This window comes from Pteropus medius, unplaced genomic scaffold (genome assembly GCF_902729225.1).
Source record: "Pteropus medius unplaced genomic scaffold, Ma_sr-lr_union100, whole genome shotgun sequence".
Classification (NCBI taxonomy): Eukaryota; Metazoa; Chordata; class Mammalia; order Chiroptera; family Pteropodidae; genus Pteropus; species Pteropus medius.
Window position 1 is genome coordinate 435,445 of NW_024355523.1, and position 22,190 is coordinate 457,634.

Sequence of the window (22,190 nt, forward strand, 5' to 3'; positions counted from 1 at the left end):
GTTCAAAGCCTATGAATCACCACGGATTCTTTTCTTTTTCTCATTGTTAGACATCTAGTGCTTTGACAATTTGTTTCTTTCATGTCCAGATCACATCATAGTTCTGTTTAGTTCTTTCAGCTTCTTCAAGCAATAGCTATTAGTTAATGCCAAATAGTTTTCCAAATTATTTTGTTTGATTATTTAAAATTTTTTTGAATCACACATCAGAAAAATATGCATAAATGTGAAATTCAATAAATTTTTATAAATAGAACCTATGTAACTAGCCCCAAATCCGTAGAGTATCACCGACATTACAGAAGTACTTCCCCTATTCCTTCCCCTATTCCTTTCCACACATAACTCAAAATTCCCCCATTGTATGCCAAGAGTAATCACTTTCCTGATTTCCATGAGCTGTTGTTCTTAATTCGACATAGAATTTTTTGGAGGATATATACTAATATTACATAGAAATAGCGTAATTTTACAAAATGTTTTTGAATATTTATTTTTTTAATGCCACTATGAGGCAGATATTATTAGTGCCCTTTTAAGATTAGAAAACCAAGGCACAGAGTTTGAATGATTTATCATTGTATTTCAAAGTTGCAGTGGAATTACGAGCATCATTTGATATTTACATATATCACACCATTGAATTTTTATGAATAAGAAGTAGATGCTTTAAAATAATATTGAATCTCTTGGTAAAAATCTAACCATATAATCTTATGATTATAAAAATTTCCTGATTTTCAGAGACCTCCATATAGGTAGAGAAGAGAAAACGTTCTAATTATAGAAGGCAGTTGGTATAGAGATTATGTAGCTGTGAAACCTGAAACAAGTTTCTTAACCTTTAAGCCTGAGTTTCCTGATCTGTAAAATAAGATTATAGTAGGGACTACTTCATTGATTTGATTTTTGAGAGCTGAAATGAGCAAAGCTACAGGAAGCATTTAACACTTAGTGCATTTAGTATCAATAATTGTTGATCGTTATTACTATTGCTGTGTTATAATTTATGTTCTGTTCATTTTCCTTTATCTCAAACAAAATAAAACTTGTCTTGAGAACAATGGGTATAAGAAGAAAAATAAGATTTTCTTATAAAAGTTCTATAAAATATTTCCCATAATGGCTGCTTGTATTTTATAAGTTGAAAGGTACATTGATGTTTCTCTATGCTCTGCTGACCTACTTATGAATGAATTACATACACATCATTAGTGTATTATTTACTGAACATCAAAGAAGAACTAGAAAATTGAAGAATCCTGGTAAAGTCTTTTGTTATAGCTACTTAGTCACTGATGATAGTAAGATTTAGACAAGAAACAACTTTAATTAGTCCTCGACCCTATAGGTGCCCTTGTTCTGCAGGAGGCAGCCTAAATCACCTGTGCCCTAAGGCTATGGTACCACTGCCCTCAATCTTCTGAATTTTTTAGTAATGAAATAGAACTAAACTAGTAATGCTAGCAGTGATGTTAACTGGCTAGTTTAAATATAATTGTTTCCCATATTTACTGAAGACCGTGAAATATAATTCTTAAGAGTTTAACATTACCACTGAACTGTGATTAAGAGGATGTCTCTGTTGCAAAATGAATTATAGAACAGTCCTATCTAGTTTTTAATATTATATTGATGCAGGACAGGGTAAATTTCCCCAAGTGACAGAAGACCAAGCCCTGCACTGAGAGAAGAAGAGGGTCCTTTGGCAGAGAGCGAAGAAAGAATTCAACACACACGCCAAAGTTAGAGCCAAAAGGAAAGTTTATTAGAAAAGGAGTAACTCTCCACAGACAGCGTGCAGTCTCTCAGAGGCAGAAGGAGAGGGACAGTGAGAGACAGAGTAGAGGCACTCAGAGGGACCCTGAGTATTCAGGGAATTCAGTTTATATATCATTCTTTAGTCCCTGTGAGTTATTGTTTAAAAGACTTTATTAACCCATTTCCTTTTAGTATAGACTTACAATGAGGAAGGGAAAGGATATATAGAGTGAAAAGGTAAGAATATGCAGAGTGAAAGGCCTGCTGGCAGTTCCTAGCCATTAATCCATAGATTCCCCCTGGTTTTAGCCATACATAGGGAATTACTCTTGGTTCCAGTTTCTCCTTCACAGGTGTGGAGGCTAGGCTGTTAGCAATCTCAGTAGAAGCCTTCCTTTGTTCTGAAGGTGTCCTCCTGGCCTGGCTGCATGGCTGATCAGCACATTGCAGTCTCTGAATGTGGGTTGATTAACATTTTTAATTCTCTTGCCTCCTCCCTACATTAATATTACTTTCCTGTTAGAATAGAAAAATGGACAGTTGACTAAAATTCATGACATTAAGAAGACTGTAATGCATGAAGTTGTTTGAGTTTCCCTATTAGATTATTTTATGAACCGAGTTCATTGTATAAAATTGCATTTAGAATATATTCTTCTAAGGAATTTCCTATTTAAGGAATGAGTATTGTGTGGCAGATAAGAATATGACTCTGGTTTCAGAGTACCTCATTTCAGTTCAAATCTGTGGGATTGTGTGACTTTCTGATTTTGGTGACTCAACTTCCCTATGCCTCAATTTCTCCATCTGTATAATTGGATACTGTTAATAATTCTTTAATAATAATTTGTTATAAGGCTTAAGTGAGTTTATACATGTAAAAGATTTGGGAAATTTTACTTGATTAAATAATCTCAATAAATATTAGCCATTGTGTGATTGTTAATATTAATTATTAATATTAATAAACATTTGTTAATGGGCATTATATTATTAATAAGTATTTTAAGAAATGACTTAGCTGAATTAAATATAGTGTTATCCTATAAATATCATGAGCTAGAAATTTAGTTTATAAATTAGAATATTATAGAATATTTTACAGAATATTTCTAATATCTTAGAAATGAAACTAATAAAAGTATTTTTTTAATTATAGGTACCAAAGATATACAATGGGAATTTGTACATGGTTTACTTGAGAATGCTATTTATGGAGGACGTATAGATAACTATTTTGACCTTAGAGTTCTTCAATCATATCTGAAACAGTTTTTTAATTCTTCAGTAATTGATGTATTAAACCAAATGAACAAGAAGAGCATTTTCCCATTTTCCTTATCTCTACCAAAATCCTGCAGCATTTTGGTAGGTAAAATTAATCATTTCAACCTATTACCAGATAAATACACCTACCTGTCCCTCAATTTGCATGGTATTTTTTAATGTATTTTTATATGTGGTATATATACTCATCTTTGCCATTTATGTGGACTTTTTATATGTGGTTTCCATTTACATGGTCTTATTTTATGCAGTTCTTTCTTTTTCATTTCCAATATTGGCAATTACTCTTTCTAAAAAACAAATATTAAATCAGCAATGTACAAAGAATTAATACTAACACAATTATTAATGATCTTTCCATTCACTAGATGGCAAATAAAAATGCATGGTTGACTACTGATGTTTTTTGGCATTGGTTTTATAAATGTTTTCCTGTAGAAGCTGAAAATTATATGAAGGAAAATGTCCACCATTTAAAATACTTTTAGATAAGGCACCTGGTCATCCACACAATTTAGAACATCCAAATGTGAAAATTGTATATTTGCCACCAAATACAACTTCTTTGTTCTAACCTTTAGATCAAGTCATTATTTCCACCTTTAAGATTAATTATATTAAAAAGAATTTCAATGATATTTTTAATAAACTTTAAGATAATCACAGTTACAGAAACCTTAAATAAATACACAGTTTTAAGTCGTATTAAGAATATTGCTTTAGCTTTGAGTGATATAAAGCCATCAACTTTCAATGCTTGCTGGAAAGCAATATGGCCAGCAGTGGTTGTACCAGTGAATATGGTTCCAACAACAGAAGAAGGATTAACTGGCATTATTAATTTATTAAATAAATTTCAAGAAGAAGGCTTTGACAATTTGAATGTAGATAATATTAACGAATAACTGTTTGATTACAAATTAACTGATAATGAATTAATTAATTTAATATCTGAAGCTCATCCTGCTGATGGATATGGCAGTGACCTTGAACCAGGTTCATTCACTGCAGAAAATATTTACAAAGCTCTTCAATTGGCCACAGAACTGGAAACTGCAATTCTAGATATTGATCCAAACATCCAATGAGCCTTAAAATTTCGAAAATTTTTTTTAAAAATGTTGCAGTGAATATCAAAGAATTTATGAAAGTTTAGCAAAAGATAAGGTTGGAAAAGATCATCCAAAAACATAAACATAAATAATGAAACTGAAGTAGTACTTCTAAATATTTTGAGTGATGAATATAGTGATTTTGTACCAATTAAAAAGAACAGGTCGACTGCTTTAGATTATAGTACAGACACTGACAGTGAGTAAAATTTATTTTGTTTTTTTCTGAATCTTCATTAGCATTTTTTGTAAAAATATGTGAAATATTCGTATGATTTATATTGGCCTGTTTTTTTAGTATTTTTTTTTCCATATTGGTGGACTCTTTTTACAGTTTTCTTCCATGTAAAACACATGGAATAGACAATCTGTGTAAATCAAGGAACAAGTGTACTTGAATCATTTCTTACATTCTTAAATATATGTTGTTTCTTTTCAAATGCACCAGTAATTGTCATTGACAAATAAGGATTATTATTTGTTATGTCAATATGCATCCTGATTCTCTAACCTCATTAGGTGTCCTGTACACTTTTGGATATTCGTTGAAGATTGATGATAATAGGATAGAGTGTGTAGGTAAATCTCGAAGGGATTTTCAAGATTTTCAAAATTTTTTAAATGTAGGACTGCTGTGAAGATTTAGAATGGGAGAATGTGCTACTTCCTAGTAGGTGTAAGAGTGCTCTGTTATATTCAATAATATGAAAGAAATCAAATATATTTAACAATTGTTTATTTTCACTTTCTGGCTTATAAGTTTAAAGCATTTCTAAATATATAAGAGGGAGTCACTTTATCTGGCTTTCATAGCAATGTTTTTGTTTATGTATTTATTTTGGCTAGCTGTAGTTTTTACTGAGTTATCTTATAAAAATCTCCTAGAATGCAGTCATCTTTTCCAGAAAATAGTACTAAATATAGCCCAAATATTTAAATTCTAGTTTATTTTACCACAAACCCCACAAATCTATATTTGTATAAATGCCCAAATGTTTTTATTAGAGTATTATAATTATACATTTCTTCATGAATTACAAAGATACATATATACAATTATATAGTTCTATATTATTATATAGAACAACAGTATTGTGCTTTTTTCTCATTCAAATATTTTTCAAGAAAATTCCTTTCTTTGTTTCAATATTGAATATATTACTCATATCTTATCTATTATGTTACTAGTTATCCCATCTTTTTTGTTTTTTAGTGTCTTTCATTCATTAAATAACATTTGCTCAATGACAGCCCTGTTCCAGACATTGTGGATCTCGTGATGCATCATCTAGGGAGTTCAGTTTCTAGTGGGAGAACCTTAGAGTGAATGAGCAGATATAGCATATAGTTATTTATTATATTACATATATTTCAGGAAGTGTACCCTGAATAGTCTTCAATCTCTTTTGAGGTTTAAACTGAAAGATAAAATTCATACAAAAAGCGTACATCATAAATGTGCCATGCAATGAATTTTTATACATTGAACACATGAAAATAAAACAATTATAATCTTTGGGCCAAAATGAATAAATCCTCTTGGTCTACACTTAGTTGCTCATTTAGAGTCCTGAGTGAATAACTGTTCAAATGCATGCTAGTAAATGGTGTCTTTGCAATGCTTACAGTAATTCTTGGGATGATAGGATTATCAGTGCATTTCATCACATCTCATCAGGAAATTGAAGATAAAGGAATTTATGATAAAGCAATTTACAAAGCAGTGCCTACATACCAGAGTGTTTATGTATAGGTTTCTGGGGTTTCTATAAATTAAAAAAAAAAGGATTGCTGGAATATTTATCTTGATAAAAGCAGAACTGCACTCTGGTAGGTTACAAGAAGAAAAATTACAGGGCTTTCATATCTTATACATAGTGCGCATAGCCACTCAAATATATTTGTTTTAATCAATTCAGAGTCCCTTTGAATGTGGAAAGTTAGGATAAGAAAATATAATATCAAGTAATTTAAGAATGAAGAAGTAGTAATGACAATATTTCTCATAGATAACATACAGACTAAAAGTGAGGTTTACCTAGAAAATGTAACATATTAATAACTAATAATTTAATACTTCACAATATTCACTCTCTCTGATTTTAATTGTTGTAAGTTAAGTCTTTTTTGAAACACTGTTTTTTACTTCTTTATATTTAGGATTATCGTGCTGTCATTGAGAAACTTCCAGAGGATGACAAACCTAGTTTCTTTGGTCTGCCTGCCAACATTGCTCGTTCATCTCAGCGCATGATCAGTTCCCAGGTAACCTAAGAAAAGATCTACCTTTTAGAAAAAGTGTTGTTACTGAGCCTAAAAGAAACAACAATCAATTTTATTTAATACTACAGACCCCACAGCTTTTATTTTAAAATTTTATTTTAACAAAATACATTCCAGTCTTACCCTAAATTTTGAATGAGCCAAATAGTTCTATCATAATACATTTGTTAAAATTAGTAAAATATCATTGAACACTATCTATTTCATCTGAAATTTATTTGTTTTACTCTTATGATTTATTAAGGTTACTTTAAATGTAATTTATGCAATTAAATAAGTCACTACATTGAATCTTTCCAAAACAAATGCTAGGTATATAACTTGCATGGTACATTAGTTTATAAAAGATAAATATTTAGTATTTCATATGCTTTTACTCATGATTGGAAATTATAAAAACTGGGGGAAGTATGGATTTTTAAATTATTGAGACATAAAAATGTTAGCCATAAACAATGTATATTTTAGCTTCTGTTCACACCAAATAATTAACCTCTTACTGTATACTTAAAATTGTTTTAAGTGTTTTACATTCAGAAACTTCTTTAATTTTCGTAAACTCTGTGAGGTAATATCTATTATTTTTCCTCAATGGATGAGGAAATTGAAATGTAGAGAATTGTTACTTCCCTAAGAATACAGAGCCAGTAAGAAGCAGAACTAGAATTTAAATTTAGGCTGAGTAAAGACAAGGCCTCTGTACCATATGCTATGGCTACTCCGCAGGCATAAATGTAGGGCTAAGCTATGGGCACCAAATTGTGAACAGTTACATAGGTTCATTGTGTGGTCAGTATATTCTTATAGCTCTTAACAATTTAGTTTTGGTAATTTACAGGTATTCTAATTAGAGTATATTGTCTTATTTATCTGTACAGTTTTGTATTTCTTGTTATTTTAGGCAACTTGCATAAAATTGTTTGAGTATATAAAAATATTCTCATTTAAATAATGTATAAATAAGTATAATGTTTTCTGGAACAATTAAGATCTTAATAATTTATTTTTATCTATGTTAGCAGAAGAAACTCTCCAGTTCCTTTTCCCTTTCTCATAGAAAGTATTGTCAATGTATGAAAGAATATAAAGTCTTATATGCCCCTTAGCTTCATGACATATGATTACACTCTATAGTCATTTACCTCCATGTTTTTTAGCTGACCTGAATATAGTTATTTTTCAATTCCTCCACCAATAACATATGACTTACACACACACATTTGTGCCTATGTGCATGTGTTATTAATTTTACAACAATGCTTAAGCAAAAAGGTTAAAAGAATTAAAAGGTCACTAAAAGAATAAAAGTTTATTTAATAGATTCCAAGAAAGTGTTTACTCTGGGAACCTTATCAATAGAAGTTCAGGAGTCTTGTCTTTTAAGCCCTGTTATTAACGTAATATGGCTTATACAACTTCTAGTCTCAGTATCATTTAGGTTCTAAGAAAATCTGATGTAGCACAGCTTGCATCATGTATCTGATGAAGGGAAAGAGTAACATAGGATAAAGCCTCAGAAACTTTAGGGTAGGATGCAGCATGAGAAATACAGAATGCTCAGCATCTTATTGAGGCTTAACAGCTATCTGTATACATAGCTTCTTTTGCTTCTGGATCATGTATGACTGCCATTGACAAGAGCCTAGAGTGTAGGGTCATCTTGGCACTGAGAAGTCATAGCCTTAGTTTCCCACCAATCTTACATGACATTTTTGTCCATAGGTCCAGGGTTTGCATGCTAACATGCAGTTCCATAGGTAAGTGGAGTCCCAAGGATCATGGGTGTCAAAGCAAACCAGGCAGACAAACATTCCATGTTTATCTTAACTCTCATTTCTAAAAGAACTAGTTCTGTGGCAAGACAGACTCCAATGTCATTTTCCCAGACAGTCCTGAGACAACTTAGGCTTCATATTTACTTTTTACTCACTCAATTTAGTATAGCAAGTCTCCAAAAATAAAAATAATTGATCTAATCTTGATTATTTTGCCTTGCCTTTGTATTTAAACTTTTGTAAATATTTATTGGATTGAAAGAGGATTCCATGTTCTTCTTAAAGTTTTTTGGTGACACATACTTTCTTTTTTTTTAAATTATTTTCATAATTACCATTTACTCCAAGGCTAGCTACATTCTTTATTATAATCTTTCTTTTAATAGCTACTAACTTTTTATATAAGTCCTTGATTGAAAATTTGCATTTAAAAAAATGAAGGAGCACACACTTTCTTAATATTTAATTTTAACTGTCAATGTGTTTTACTGTTTGTTTTCTTAACTATTTAAACATTCTTAATTATCTTTTTCATACTTAGACAGCTTTCACAATATATCAATTATTGCAACGTTTTTTCATAATTATAAACATGTTTATATAGTCGAACTAATAAAATTTCTATATTTAGAGATTTTTTCCACTCCAATTCATGTTTGGAGACACATTTAGAATAATTGCCCTAAGTATCATCCATCCTAAGCTCGGATGACACTGAGTAGATTTAAAAAACATTGTTGATCACGTACAAGTTCAGGGACATGAGAAATGATGTTGAAGTTGTTATTTGATGAGTTCAGTGCCAAAATTGAATAGCCAACTTCGTATGTATGAAGGCTGAAAATGAATTGACTGCATACACATCAGGCAGAAACCACAAATTGTGTTTATTACAAGTGTTAATGATACTTGTGTAGAGATACAGTGAGTCAGTACTTATCTGTTTTTTTTTTGTAACCTCTAAAATATACACCATAGGTGTTCTCATACACATCAGCTATTATACTGTCCCTCTTTCCTTCAACTCTTTCACCATGTTATAAATGTCGTATGGATGATGCATTAATCAAAATGAAAGTCAAATGAAAAGACTATGTGTTTTATTTTTGATGGTGGGGAGAGGAAGAGATCACTTTGATATTATTAATTTCAGGTACCCATAGAAGTATTTATTGGAGTGTCTTTGTATATCTAGTTGGAAATCTCTAGTAGGAATTTGGACTAAGTAAATGTAGGAGAGAATTCAGATATAGATTTGATTTAAAAGGGATTTGACAAACAGAAGCACATCTGTGAGAGAGGAAGTCATAGGAATTAGAGATTATTAGGGAATATCATTAGGGCAGGAAGAGAAGGTGCCTGAAAGTAGAACCCTGGAAAGTACCTTCTGGATCGGGATCATGTATGACTGCCATTGACAAGAGCCTAGAGTGTGTAGGGTCATCTTGGCACTGAGCTGTCATAGCCTTAGGGAAAAGTTTTGAAAGAATTTTAGCAAGAGTAAACTGTAGTCAGAAAATAAGACAATCCAAAGAGCTTTAAAGGCAATGGGAGGGGTAGCAATGGTTTCTACAGGAGTGGAGGCGGTGGGGGGGGGGGGGATAAGTGCTAAAGATTAGAGTTAAAAATAAGTCATAGGCCTTGACCAATTTTCAAGACCTTTTCTAGAAGCTCTTTTGTAGAATATTAAAGGGTGGACACCAAATTACAGTGGTTTGGGGGCGGAAAGTAAGTGAAAAAGTGATGCAAATGAATATACGTGATTAATTTAGGAGTTTGGCACTGACCAAAACCTATGTCTCTGACAAAAAGCTTAGAGGAGAAGATAAAGAGATGATAAATTAACGGGAACACAATTTTCTGGGAGAAATTGTATTATTGATGTTAGAAGAGACAGAAGCATTTTGTTTGTTTGTTTGTTTTGTTTTTTACTACATTCTGTTACAGGATTATGAGTTACTCAAGGGTAGAGAATGTATTTTTTGCACCAATACCTGTTTGCTGATTGTACCCTAGTACTTTCCACTGAATATTGCTATAGTTTTAAAGACATTTTACATTTAAAACTGTTATATAGTGTGTTTTAGTTGATTTATAGACAAAATACTTTTTAAATTGTTCTATTAGCTAATAACTGTCTTAAATGTAGAAATTCTGGAAACATTTAAAAAGTTATCTTCTAATTCATTACAATATTTTTTTTCTTTAGCAAACGTGAAAGGTGCATACATTCATTGAGATACAAATTGATAGGATACAAACTTAAATAACTAGAATACAGGCTTCTGTTTTACCTGTTATATTGCAGAGGTACTTTTCCACACATCTTTTTCCCCATTAGACTGAATTCCTTCAGAGCAAGAACTATTTTTATTCATTTCAACACTTGTGAAAGCTATTCCAATGGTAACTTTCATTGGAAGCAATTAATGTTGGATAGTTGAGCATACATAAAAGTGAAAAATACATAAAAGTGAAAAATAGAAGATCAATACAAACTCCATCCACGGAGAGGAAAAGCTTTAGACTAAATATTGGATAAAATACTTAAATGAGCAAAAAGTGGTGGCAAGGGCAATTCCAACCAGAATTTGGATATTAGGTATGTAAAATCAATAAGGACCTCAAAGCTTTACCCATATTTGTGAAACCTTAAAGCCAGAGTGAAACAGTCAAAGAAATAACAAGGTCATCAACATGATTATTTTGAAAACTGCCAAGTTAAATAACCACATGCACTTATCTGTACCAGTAAGACCCAGCTGCTGTCTACATACTGCATTTCTTTATAGAATCACTTCGTTCAAAATCTTGGCAGTACATCTATAGCCCTAAACTCTCCAAATAATTCTGTTCTTTCTGTTTCTCTTTCCAAGATTTGTCTCCATGTCATTGTAAAAGCAACAGCCTCATAACTTTATAGCTTCTTTTTGCTTTTCTCTCTTTTTAAAGTTAACCCACAATCACAGATGTAGGTTATTTAAAGTAATTTAAACTCTAGAAAACATGTCTCAGGGTGGTGGTAGTATTCACTTACATGAGAATTATCTGGGAACTTTGTTTTAAAAGTAGCTTCCTAAATTCTATCCAACATTTGTAAAATATTTGAAAGCAGGGCTTTAGAATCTGTATTTTTCGGTGATTCTTAGGCTCCCTTAATTTTGAAAGCATCTGTACTAGAATTATGAGAAACTGCAGAGAATTCCACATTTTGGAGTTCTGTATGACCTGAAATCTGCATATCAGATTCTTTTTTTATAATCTGGTCAAAAGAGTCACATTTCTCACTTGACTATAGGCTCAGAATGAAAAACAAACAAAAAACTATTAGCTGCTTAGGTATTATACTGCTGCAACAGACTTAGAAATAATCTATTCAAAACTTTATTTAGAGAGAAATTGAGTTCCTATGTTCATACTCTGGTAAGCAGTAGGCTCAGCCCAAATCTCGGTTTCTTGAATTATTAAATCCCCTTCATAGAAAGCTGTCTCCAAGAATTCAGTTCTTTAAGATTTTTTTTCTCAAATAAGTGTTTTAAATTTAGAAATTTCCTGAATTTGGTAACTCATGTTTTGCTCTTCCATTTAAAACCATTCAAAACAAATAACAAAAGAAGTGCTTTCTTTGTACTGAATTTGTGATTTGGTTCCATGGCACAAGGAAAAATGTCATATCATTGAATATCATATTTAAGGCTTTACACTTCAGTACTTTAAAATGGAATTAGTAAGCTCAGGGATATGGTAAAATGCAATTCTTAAAATAGCTCTCAACAAAACCACTCCCTCACTTTCTTTAGAAATCAGTGGGTCTCTAGAGCAATCTGAGATAATTGCTATGAAATTATGGTGCAAAAACGTATTACTTTTGTGCATCTAGAACATACTCTGCATAATTCAGAAAAAAAAAGTCTTAAAAGTCATTTTAATCCACATTTATACAAACATGTAATCTTTCTATAGAGATGTGTCAAATAAGACTTGGCCTCGGGGCAAAGACCTCCTTATTCTTAGGTCAGCTCAACTCTATCCAGGGAATAGGGTTCTCTAACTAAAGGATGGACACTTTCATATTCTGTAGACGGTGACAGCAGTAGTCATTTTCCACCAGTCATTTTCTGTCTAACTGCTGAAAGCATTCATTACAAAGGTTCACAAGCACCTATGTTCAGGCCTATTTCCTCTCTACCTTAGTTTTCTGAACCTCCTTCCCTTGCTCACTCTGGGGCCCCTACTCTGGCTACACTTGCCTTGAGTTTTTGCCTAAGGAGCCTTTGCACTTTGTTTACTTTGCCTGGAGCATTCATCCCCTAGATATCTGCATGGCTTACTCTTTTACTCCTCTCAGGTCTCTAAATGTTACCTTATCAAACAGTAATATAAAATACCAACTTCTCTCAGTTAGTATTGCTTATTCCCCTTAACTGCTTTGTGTTTTTTCATAAGATTTATGAAATAAACATGTGACTTATGTTTATGTAGGACCTGTGTATGTTTCTTTAATTTTGAATTTTTTACTGTCTTTTTAAAATAAAAACTTTGATACATATAAAAGACTGTATACATAATATTGGTATTAAGAATATGATATAATGAAACCCATGAACCAGTAACAACCCAAGAACTAGGATATTACCAGTAACTTGTATCAACAACTTGTGATCCTCTTCTATCTCATCCCTTTGCCTTTCTGATGAAGGAGTTACCATTCTGACTGTTTTGTTTATAAATTGTTTTTAATAGTCTTATGCTTTTTTAATGGTTGTATTACATGCATGCATTCATATACACACGTTTGTGCCTAAAAATATATTACTTCATTTTGCTTATTTTTGAACTTTTTAAAACAATGTATTGCATTTAGTGTTCTAGGACTTGCTTTTTTCATTCCATATTATTTTTCTGAGATTTATTTATCTTAATAGTTTAGCTATAGTTTCATTCATTATTATTCTTGCAAAATATTTTATTATGTAACTGTAACACAATTTGTTTATTTTGGGAGTATTATAAATAATGCTTGTATGAATGTTCATGTGCATGTCTCCTCGTATGTATGTGCAAGAGTTTCTCTAGGATATATAATTTGGAATAGGAAATAGATGTGGCTGAAACACAATGGAGAGGGAGAGTAGTGGGATATGAGGCCAGGAGGTAGAGACGGAAAAGCAGACTTGATAACATTGAGCCCTATGAGTGAGCCATTGCAATAACTAGATCACTCTGGTGGCATAAGGCTTGTAGAGAATTGACATTAGGAGATAAGACTTAAAGCAGATGGATGAATTAGAAAACAATTGCAGTAGGCTATGGCTCAAGAAACGGTAGGTTTGGGGAGGCAATTGTTATTGATCAAATTCCTTATTAGCTTTAATTCTTCTATAAAAAGAAGTTTTATAAAAGTAACATTTATTTTTCTGCAGTTAAATGGTTTTTCATCAGTTATTAGAGAAGTCACAAGTTTCTGGTAAATCATTTTCTTTGAAACCAGGCTGCTTAAGATGCTCTTTTCTCTCAGATAGTATTTTGTTTGAATATATTAACTCATATTTCAGGAGTATATTTATTAACTACAACTTTGCTGATAGCATCATCAGCAAAAAGAAGTAATACATATGTACTTTTATACACAGTGTATTAATTTCTGACTTCTAACTGTAGGCAAATCTGGGGTTGAATAGATGTCACATTTTGAGTTCTATGACCATTTGAGACAAAAGCAAGTCGATTGAATACATTATCAGTCTATTTAATTTTGTAACAATCACAATGATTTTACATTTATTACTTTTGAATCTTTATAAGGAAATACTAAAATTACTAATGTTATAAACTTGAGCTTTTTTTTTTTATAGGTCATCATTTAGTAAGAAATAAAGGACTCTTAAGTTTGAAAAATGGCGATTAAAGGGAAAGAATTAAGCATCCATCTTATCTTTCTTTTGTGAATTGTATTTAATGAAAGAGGAATTGATGAAAGGAAGTTCTTCTTTATTGATTAATTCTAGGTAGTAAATATAGAAGGAATGACAGAATTTGAAAAATCACTGTTTTACAAACCCAATAAAATAATTAATTCATAAAATATTTATCAAAGGTTGAAACCATTAGATAGAAGGTTGATGGAAAAATGTGCAGGAGAAGGATTAGCTATTACCACTTGTACTCAGTGATCAATTCACATCACAAAGAGGTGGCATTTAAACACTGTGTGCCTCTTGATGTGATACAATATAAAATACACTTTGCAAAAGTATTCTTTCAGAAAAAAAGTGAACCTGGAGACAGATGGTTACTAGAGTTATCATAGTCATCACTTCATAAGTATATAAATGTCGAATCACTATGTTGTATACCTGTAACTAATATAATATTGAATGTCAACTATACTTTAATAAAAAAGGATATCAGTGACACCTGAAACTAATACAATATTGTATGTCAATTATATTTTGAGAGAGAGAGAGAGAGAGAAAGAGAAACGAGAACATTGGTGACCACTTAAGGAAAATAAGATGCCTCCCTTTAAAAAAAAAAAGTGAACCTGAACCTAATCAAGCTTTTAGAACTGACATCTCATTAACAAAACACAGGATAAAAGAACAAATTAATTGACAACACTGGCATTCTGCAAAATAACTGACTCAGTTTTATCAACAGGTTAATTGCATGCAGAAAAGAAAAGTCAGAAAAACTGCTCTATATTAATGAGACTTAAAATACATAACAACTACATGACCTTTCTATGGATACTGATTCAAACAATCCAATTTAAACACATTTTGATAGTGGGGAAGTTTAATTATGGACTGGGTGTTATATAATAAATACCACTGAATTTTTATTAATTTTGTTAGGTGAAATAGGGGCATGTAGTTATGTTTATTATTTTTTGAGATACATACTAAGTATGTAGGAGTTATGTAACATGTGGTCTGAGACTTATTTTAAAAGACTTAAGGAATCATAACAACAAAATAAAAGAAAAGAAATTAGAAATGGAATAACCAAGTATGGGAATATCTTCACCATGGTAGAATCTGGATGATGGATGTCTGTGTATCTTCTAAAATGTTCTTAATAAAATCGATTTTGTGTATTTTTGAAAATGTTCATAATAAAGTTAATTTTACAAACTTCAAATAAATGTGATAGATGTTTATACATGCCTTCTTGATCTTGTTACTCAATTAAATGTAGATAGCTTTTAGTACTTTCCTCAAAAAAATTTTTGGTAGGACAGGCATGCTACTACCATGGTGGATGTTGGACATGACAGATATGCAGTTTCTGAGCCCCCTCACAGTTAGAGCACAGGCATGACAGGCATCAGCTCAAGCCTGTAAATAGGGACTTAGTGAATCAAGGAGGTTGTTTCCTTTCCTCTCTTTCAAGCAGTGGTGCTTGAAGCAAATTCTAGTTCTTGAGTAGCACCCAGAGCCAGGGCCAATGATGATAGAAAAGCCACAGTCTCTATATTCAGTGGCAATATCAGCTTTTCTTTATTTTTTTCCACCAGAACAACCAGGGCATTTCCTGGCCCTAAAGCCCACTTTTCCACTTTCTGGTTATTCTGTGAACTATCTAGCATCATTTTTAATAATTACTTTTTTTTTCAGTTTTTATACTTTTATTGAGGTTAATCGACATTCAGTAAAATGCACATATTTAGTTTGAGTTGATATGGTTTGATATATGACGTATGTATAAACCTGTGAGACCATCACCACATTAGATAGCGAACATTTCCATTACCCCAAAGTTTTCTCTAATACTTTCTAATCTCTTCTTCCTGTCTCCATTCCCCTGTTCCAGGCAACTACTGATTTCTTTTTCGTCACTGTAGATTAGTTTGCATTTTCTAGAGTTTCCTATAAAAGGATTATATAATTAAGTACTCTTTTCTGGCTTCATAATTATGATTCATTTATATTAAAGATATTAGGAGTTTGTTCCTTTTTATTGCTCATTAATAGCCCATTGTATGGATGTACCACAATTTGTTTTTTATTCATTCATTGAAGAGCATTTACACTGTTTCCAGTTTGAAGCTATTAAACTTAAGTTGCTGTGAGCATTTGAACATTTTGTGTCTTTGTATGACCATATGCTTTTATTGCTCTTGGGCAAATGCTTAGAAGTGGAATGGATGGATCATATGACATTTAGTATTTTAATTAATTTCCAGACTCTCTTCAAATGTGGTATATAATAAATATTTTTTAAATAGGTAAGTTTATTAGCATATTAGGAGACATGAAATCTTATATATGTGGTTTATGGGTATTTGTATATAGAATATATTTATACATTCTATGTCTGTCTTTGTACTTTCATAAACAACAAAAGTATGATTTTACTCTCAGCAAGTAGGATTATTAGAACCACTAATTATTACAAAGTATAATTAAGTGTAACAAAGCATCATAATTACATATCTTCAAGGCAGAGATGGATCTAAACAGTTCATATAATTTGGTAATTAATTCCAGATCTGAGTCATTTAGTATTAACCAGAATTATAATTAAAACATTAATATATACATGATTTATAATGAAGTGTTTAGTCTATTACTCCAAATAATATATGCCTCAGTATTTGAAAACTGGTATATTCAATAGTTTTAGTAAAATTTAAATGTCCTTTAATATGAGAGAGGAGTTCATTCATATTTTGCTTATGTTAAAATTGTACAAGCCAGGAACTCTCCCGTGATTTTTCCGTCTTTTTGTATCATATTGCTTTGGAAAAATGATAATGTGAGTTCTTAACATGATGGAGTGACTGTACGTTTCTCTTTTGATCTTGTTGAAATTTCATCTCATAAATCAATATAAATTACAGTTTGGTCTTGTATGTTACTGCTATATTTTTATTGAAATACCTGAGAGACATAGAGAGAGTCCCCCATTTATCATATATTAACATTAGAAAGATAAACCTCTAGATATTCTCATATATCTCACTTTAACACATTAGTGTACTGTTTAATTTTTGCAGTATGTGAGAAGATTTAATATGGTTTGTTACATCCCAATGTGTTTTGTAACACAGTTAAACATATTGTACTTGGCCAAGTACCCAGAGGGAACATAAAAATGTTAAGGGGTAGGCAATGAGGATATTGATTAAGTAAACTTAAGGCCTCCCAAATAACTGTTGAGAAAGGAAATAATACTTAAGCTGAAGATAAAGAAAAAGATATTGTTTAATAAATTTCTATTTATTTAAAATACACACAAATAGGAAAATCTATAGTGTAATATATTGTATATAAAATTTATTATAAATTATTTTGTTTTTCTATAAATCATTAAACAATAGTCTACCCTTATCTACGTTTCACTTTCTGTGGTTGCAATTACGCATGGTTAACCGTGGTCCAAAGATATTAAACGGAAAATTCCAGAAATAAACAATTTATAAATTTTAAATTGCTGGTTATTCTGAGTAGCATAATGAAATCATGCCCTGTCCCACTCTCTCCTGCCTGGGATGTGAATCATCTCTATGTCTCTCCACACTGTACACACTCTGCACCCATTAGTCACTTAAGAGATGCATTGATTAGCAGACTGTAATGGTATCGCGGTACTTGCGTTGCAGTAACCTTTATTTTAGTTAATAATAATGACCCCAAAGTGCAAGAGTAGATGCTGGCAATTTGGATACACCAAAGAGAAGCCATAAAGTGCTTCTTTTTGAAGTGAAAAGGTAAAAGTTCTTGGCTGGCTTCAGAATTCACCTAGGTCTCTAGATTTAGCTTTGCCTCTTTGGCTTTAACATTTAATGATTTCCCTGAATTTCCCTGGCACTTCAGTTATAAATTTTAAATGTTTTTCATTGATGATGTTGTTTATTCATAATTTTTAAATGTACTGCATTATAAAATTTTCTTCAGACATTTAGTCTGCCATATTTCCTGAGACAAAAATGTAATTTACTTAATTTCTTTGACAATTTGTTTCTTATGTGTAGACTGGGAATAAGTGTTTATTTTTAAAATGTATATTGCTTCTCATTTCCAGAAGGATTATAGTGGAGGTGACTTACAAATATATAAATAATATATTAGTGTTCAATCAATAGTTGAGGAAATCAGCCAAAAAGAATATTAGGAAAGGAAAAGAAAACTAGGAAATCAGTTTATGCCAAAAGAAGGCAAAACCAACAAAACCCATGCTCTAAGGTTCTATAAATTTGATATTAGATCAGAAATTTCTCTGTATGCTTCATAATATCCAAAGTAAAAAGGGAAATACAATTGTATATAAGATTTGCATGCCAGTGGCATAATGCACACTGTTCAGTACAGATAGAACTTGTGAGAAGTGGTGTAGATATGTTGTTCGTGGGAAATTTCATCGCCTTTGATCCAATTTTAAAGGAATATTATAGTCATACATTGCATAATGACATTTTGGCCAATGACAGACTACATATAATCTGTGGTCCCAAGATTATAATGGAGCTGAAAAATTGCTACTGCCTAGTGATGTTGTAATGTCATAGCCTATATGCATTGCTCATGTGTTTTTGGTGATGCTGGTATAAACCTACTGTGTTGCCACTCTTATTAAAGTATAGCACATATAATCATAATTATATAAAAGTATAGCATGTAAAGTACCTAACATTTGATATTGATAATAAACAACAGTGTTACTCATTTATGTGCTATTATATACTTTTTATTATTTTAGAGTATATTCTTTCTACTTATAAAAAAATAGTTTGCTATAAAATAGTGTGCCTTGTTACTCTGGCAGTAGCCTCATACATCTCATGCTTACTGTGTCTCTTGTTCGCATCATTTTCTCTTGCACTTGATTTAATCTTATGTTGTTTTGTACGGTAGTAGATTTGTATATACATATACATATACATATACTAGGAGTGGGATAGGCTATGCTATCTAGGTTTGTGTAAGTACATTCTATGATGTTCATACAAAGATAAATCACTAACAATGCATTTCTTAGAATGTATCCCTGTTGTTAAGTGGTGCATGATTGTATCGAATAAAGTTTTTGTTTGTTGGTTTGTTTTTTTAATGCCTACAGCACCTGGTCTTCCTAGGTGGTCTCCCATCCAAGTACTAATCAGGCCCGACCCTGCTTAGCTTCTGAGATCAGATCGGGCATATTCAGGGTGGCATGGTCGTAGACAAATATTTTTAAATTTGTTTAAAACATGAATAATGGAAAGACATTTTATTTATTGTGCTTTGTAGAAAGATAAATATTAAGATTTTGTAAAAATGAAAGATGGTCCATCATTATAAGTTATAGACCTATCTTCATTATCGAAATATTTTTCTGTATTTGAAATCTTTTTTTATTATTCTGTTTATTAAAGATTACAATATATTATACTGTTAAGAAAAGCAAGCAAGAAACATGGCCTTTTTGGGCTAGCAAAGATTTTATTCTTAAAATAGTTTTTAACATCATGTATAAAATTATTTGAATCTTTTTTCCTTTAGACATCCTTTTCCATTCTTATTTGTTTTCTGTCATTTTTTGACAGTTAAAACACAAATAAGTGATAGGAAATGTTACCATAGTTAAAATAGTACTTCTGACTACCAACTAGTGAAGTTTTGCAGTCTAGCAAAACTGATAAATTAGGTGCTGTTGTAGGGTTCAGCTAGAGCAAATGAAAATAATTTATCAGAAAAACAAAGAAAATGAAACACTGAAGCACCACGGTTTTTCAAGATTAGAGAATCAATCAAAAGCTCTAGAAGTAATTCGAGTTTAACAGTGTGATTGTGGATTTTTAAAAAGTAAGTAGTGCATTTATTTTGAAAGATTTATGGCCCTCATTTTATTATGAACTTTAGTATTACAAGAACCTAACGAAGTGTGAAATATAGCCCAATGTGTTAAAAAGGAAAAAAACAACCAACATCTCTCAAAAGGTAAAGCATAAAGGTAATCAACATGCTGCAAATGTTGATATTTAAAATACTAGTTTAGGAAAACATATGCCAGTTTATTTGGATTTTTTTATATCAAATAAACAGCACAATTTTAATATTTAGTTGAAATATTTATAACGAACAGTTAGTGCATACCTCATTGATTTTATACACAAACTCTGATATCTGTAATACAGTATTTAGCATACTTGGTAATATTCTGGATCATTCTTAGCAAATGATTAAGGTTAATTGATGTTATTGAAATGGAAATCATTAAATACTATTTTAGAAAATAAAATGTAAGTGAATCAATTTTGATTATAATGATAAAAAACCTGAAAGTTACAAGAAAGTTACAAAAGTAAAAGCCCCGAATAAATACAGAAATACTTGTTTACCTTGCCTTGTTTTAACTAAATGATCTATACTTCTTTCATATGAGTCTTAAATGTAGAGGAAACATTACGATGACAACACCAAATCAATATAAAGCCTTAAAACTTATATAGGTTTTGATAATTTTACAACCAGTAATTACTTGTGTTTTTTTACTATTTTATACATTTTGCTATGCTATTTACTATTTTTCATTTTGTCTTTTCAAAAAACTATCTTTATATCAGCATTTTAAAATTATGAAATTTAAACCAATCAAACTGAAAAAAATTTGGATTTCAGAAATGAGCAAATGGAGGCAGTAAGAGGTTATTAATAATGGATAATTAGAGTTTTCTGGCTAAAGAAGCAGCTTTTTCAAATAAATGCCATTATAATATGTCATTTTTTAGAATGGTTTCTCTCAATTTTAAGTTCTTTTGTTATTTACTTAAATTAGTAAAATACTAAGCCAATAGAACAGAGATAATGAGATTAAAACTTGTTTATATTTGGTCTTTATTTTTATAAAATAAATATGGCGATTTTTGTACCTATGCTATTTCTCTCTGTTTTACTGAAGTCATTTTCATTTATTGCTGCTTATTATTTTCTTCATTTAGGTTATTTCACAGTTGAGGATCTTGGGCAGATCAGTAACAGCTGGTTGCAAATTTGACAGAGAAATCTGGTCTAATGAACTTTCTCCTGTTCTCAATCTCTGGAAGAAACTAAACCAGGTTAGTAGTGAAATAGTCTTCTGATTTTTTTCTTTTTTTCTCCCTATCCGTTATTTTTTCTAGCTTTATTCATAGTTCATGTTGGTAAAATTTTGCACTGATCAGCCCTTAATATATACAATACCCTGGAAAGAGATGGAGGAAATAATAGTAGGAGAAGTAGATCAGCCCAGAATCAGTGTCATCTGTGTAATTTGTCTTATCCTGGTAATATGCTATGTCATCTTCTATACCTGCTATATATTTTGATAATGCATAGCCTTCTCTCTCTCCTTTCTGTAAAGTTAATAACTGCTATTAGAGATGAAGTGTTTCAAAGGCATCAAAGTGCTAAGGAGAAACAGTTTATCAACAGGAATCATCTTATTTTTATATTATAGAATAGTTATATTATAGATTATTGAATAGTTGCTTGCTCACTAGGCAAAACCATTAGAGTATTACACTTCCTATTCTTATTGAATAGGGATTTATTCTCTGGAATTAAAAATATAACTTTGCAATTCATATGTTTAGTAATATTCTAAAAATGCTTAGATGTCAGACTTCTGACTATGAATTCATGGCCCTGATTTCCATTCTTCAACCAATTCATATTAATGTTATTATTTTTTCTTCTTTTTTTAAAAATTTAATTTAATCTAATTTAAAGATAACCTTGATTATCTTTAAATTAATAACCAAATTTACACAAATGTTCAATTCTTTCCTTTAGCAATTCATTTCTTGATGTTTGGGTAATATTCTTGTCAAGACACAGCTTCTTAAAACAGTCTACAACTTTTTTTTTAATATGAAATTGTCTATTTTGAATTTTCTGATGGTTTTCTATGCAGTTCTTAAAATGTGTTCATATATATAAGAACATATATATTCATATGTATGTATTTTACATAATGTAGCTATTCTGAGAAGAATAATGTAAAATTA

General features: G+C 31.0%; 1 protein-coding gene and 1 pseudogene across 1 annotated transcript in view; one reads left to right on the forward strand and one right to left on the reverse strand.

The window, feature by feature from the left end:
• DYNC2H1 (dynein cytoplasmic 2 heavy chain 1) overlaps positions 1–22,190 on the forward strand; it is a 255,285-nt gene that overhangs the window by 169,359 nt on the left and 63,736 nt on the right. Inside the window, exons 81-83 of the mRNA XM_039858749.1 lie at positions 2,921–3,129; positions 6,321–6,425; positions 21,144–21,260. Of these exons, the coding sequence (XP_039714683.1) occupies positions 2,921–3,129; positions 6,321–6,425; positions 21,144–21,260 (431 nt within the window). The remainder of the gene's footprint in view (positions 1–2,920; positions 3,130–6,320; positions 6,426–21,143; positions 21,261–22,190) is intronic.
• LOC120599690 (uncharacterized) lies at positions 19,274–19,387 on the reverse strand (annotated as a pseudogene).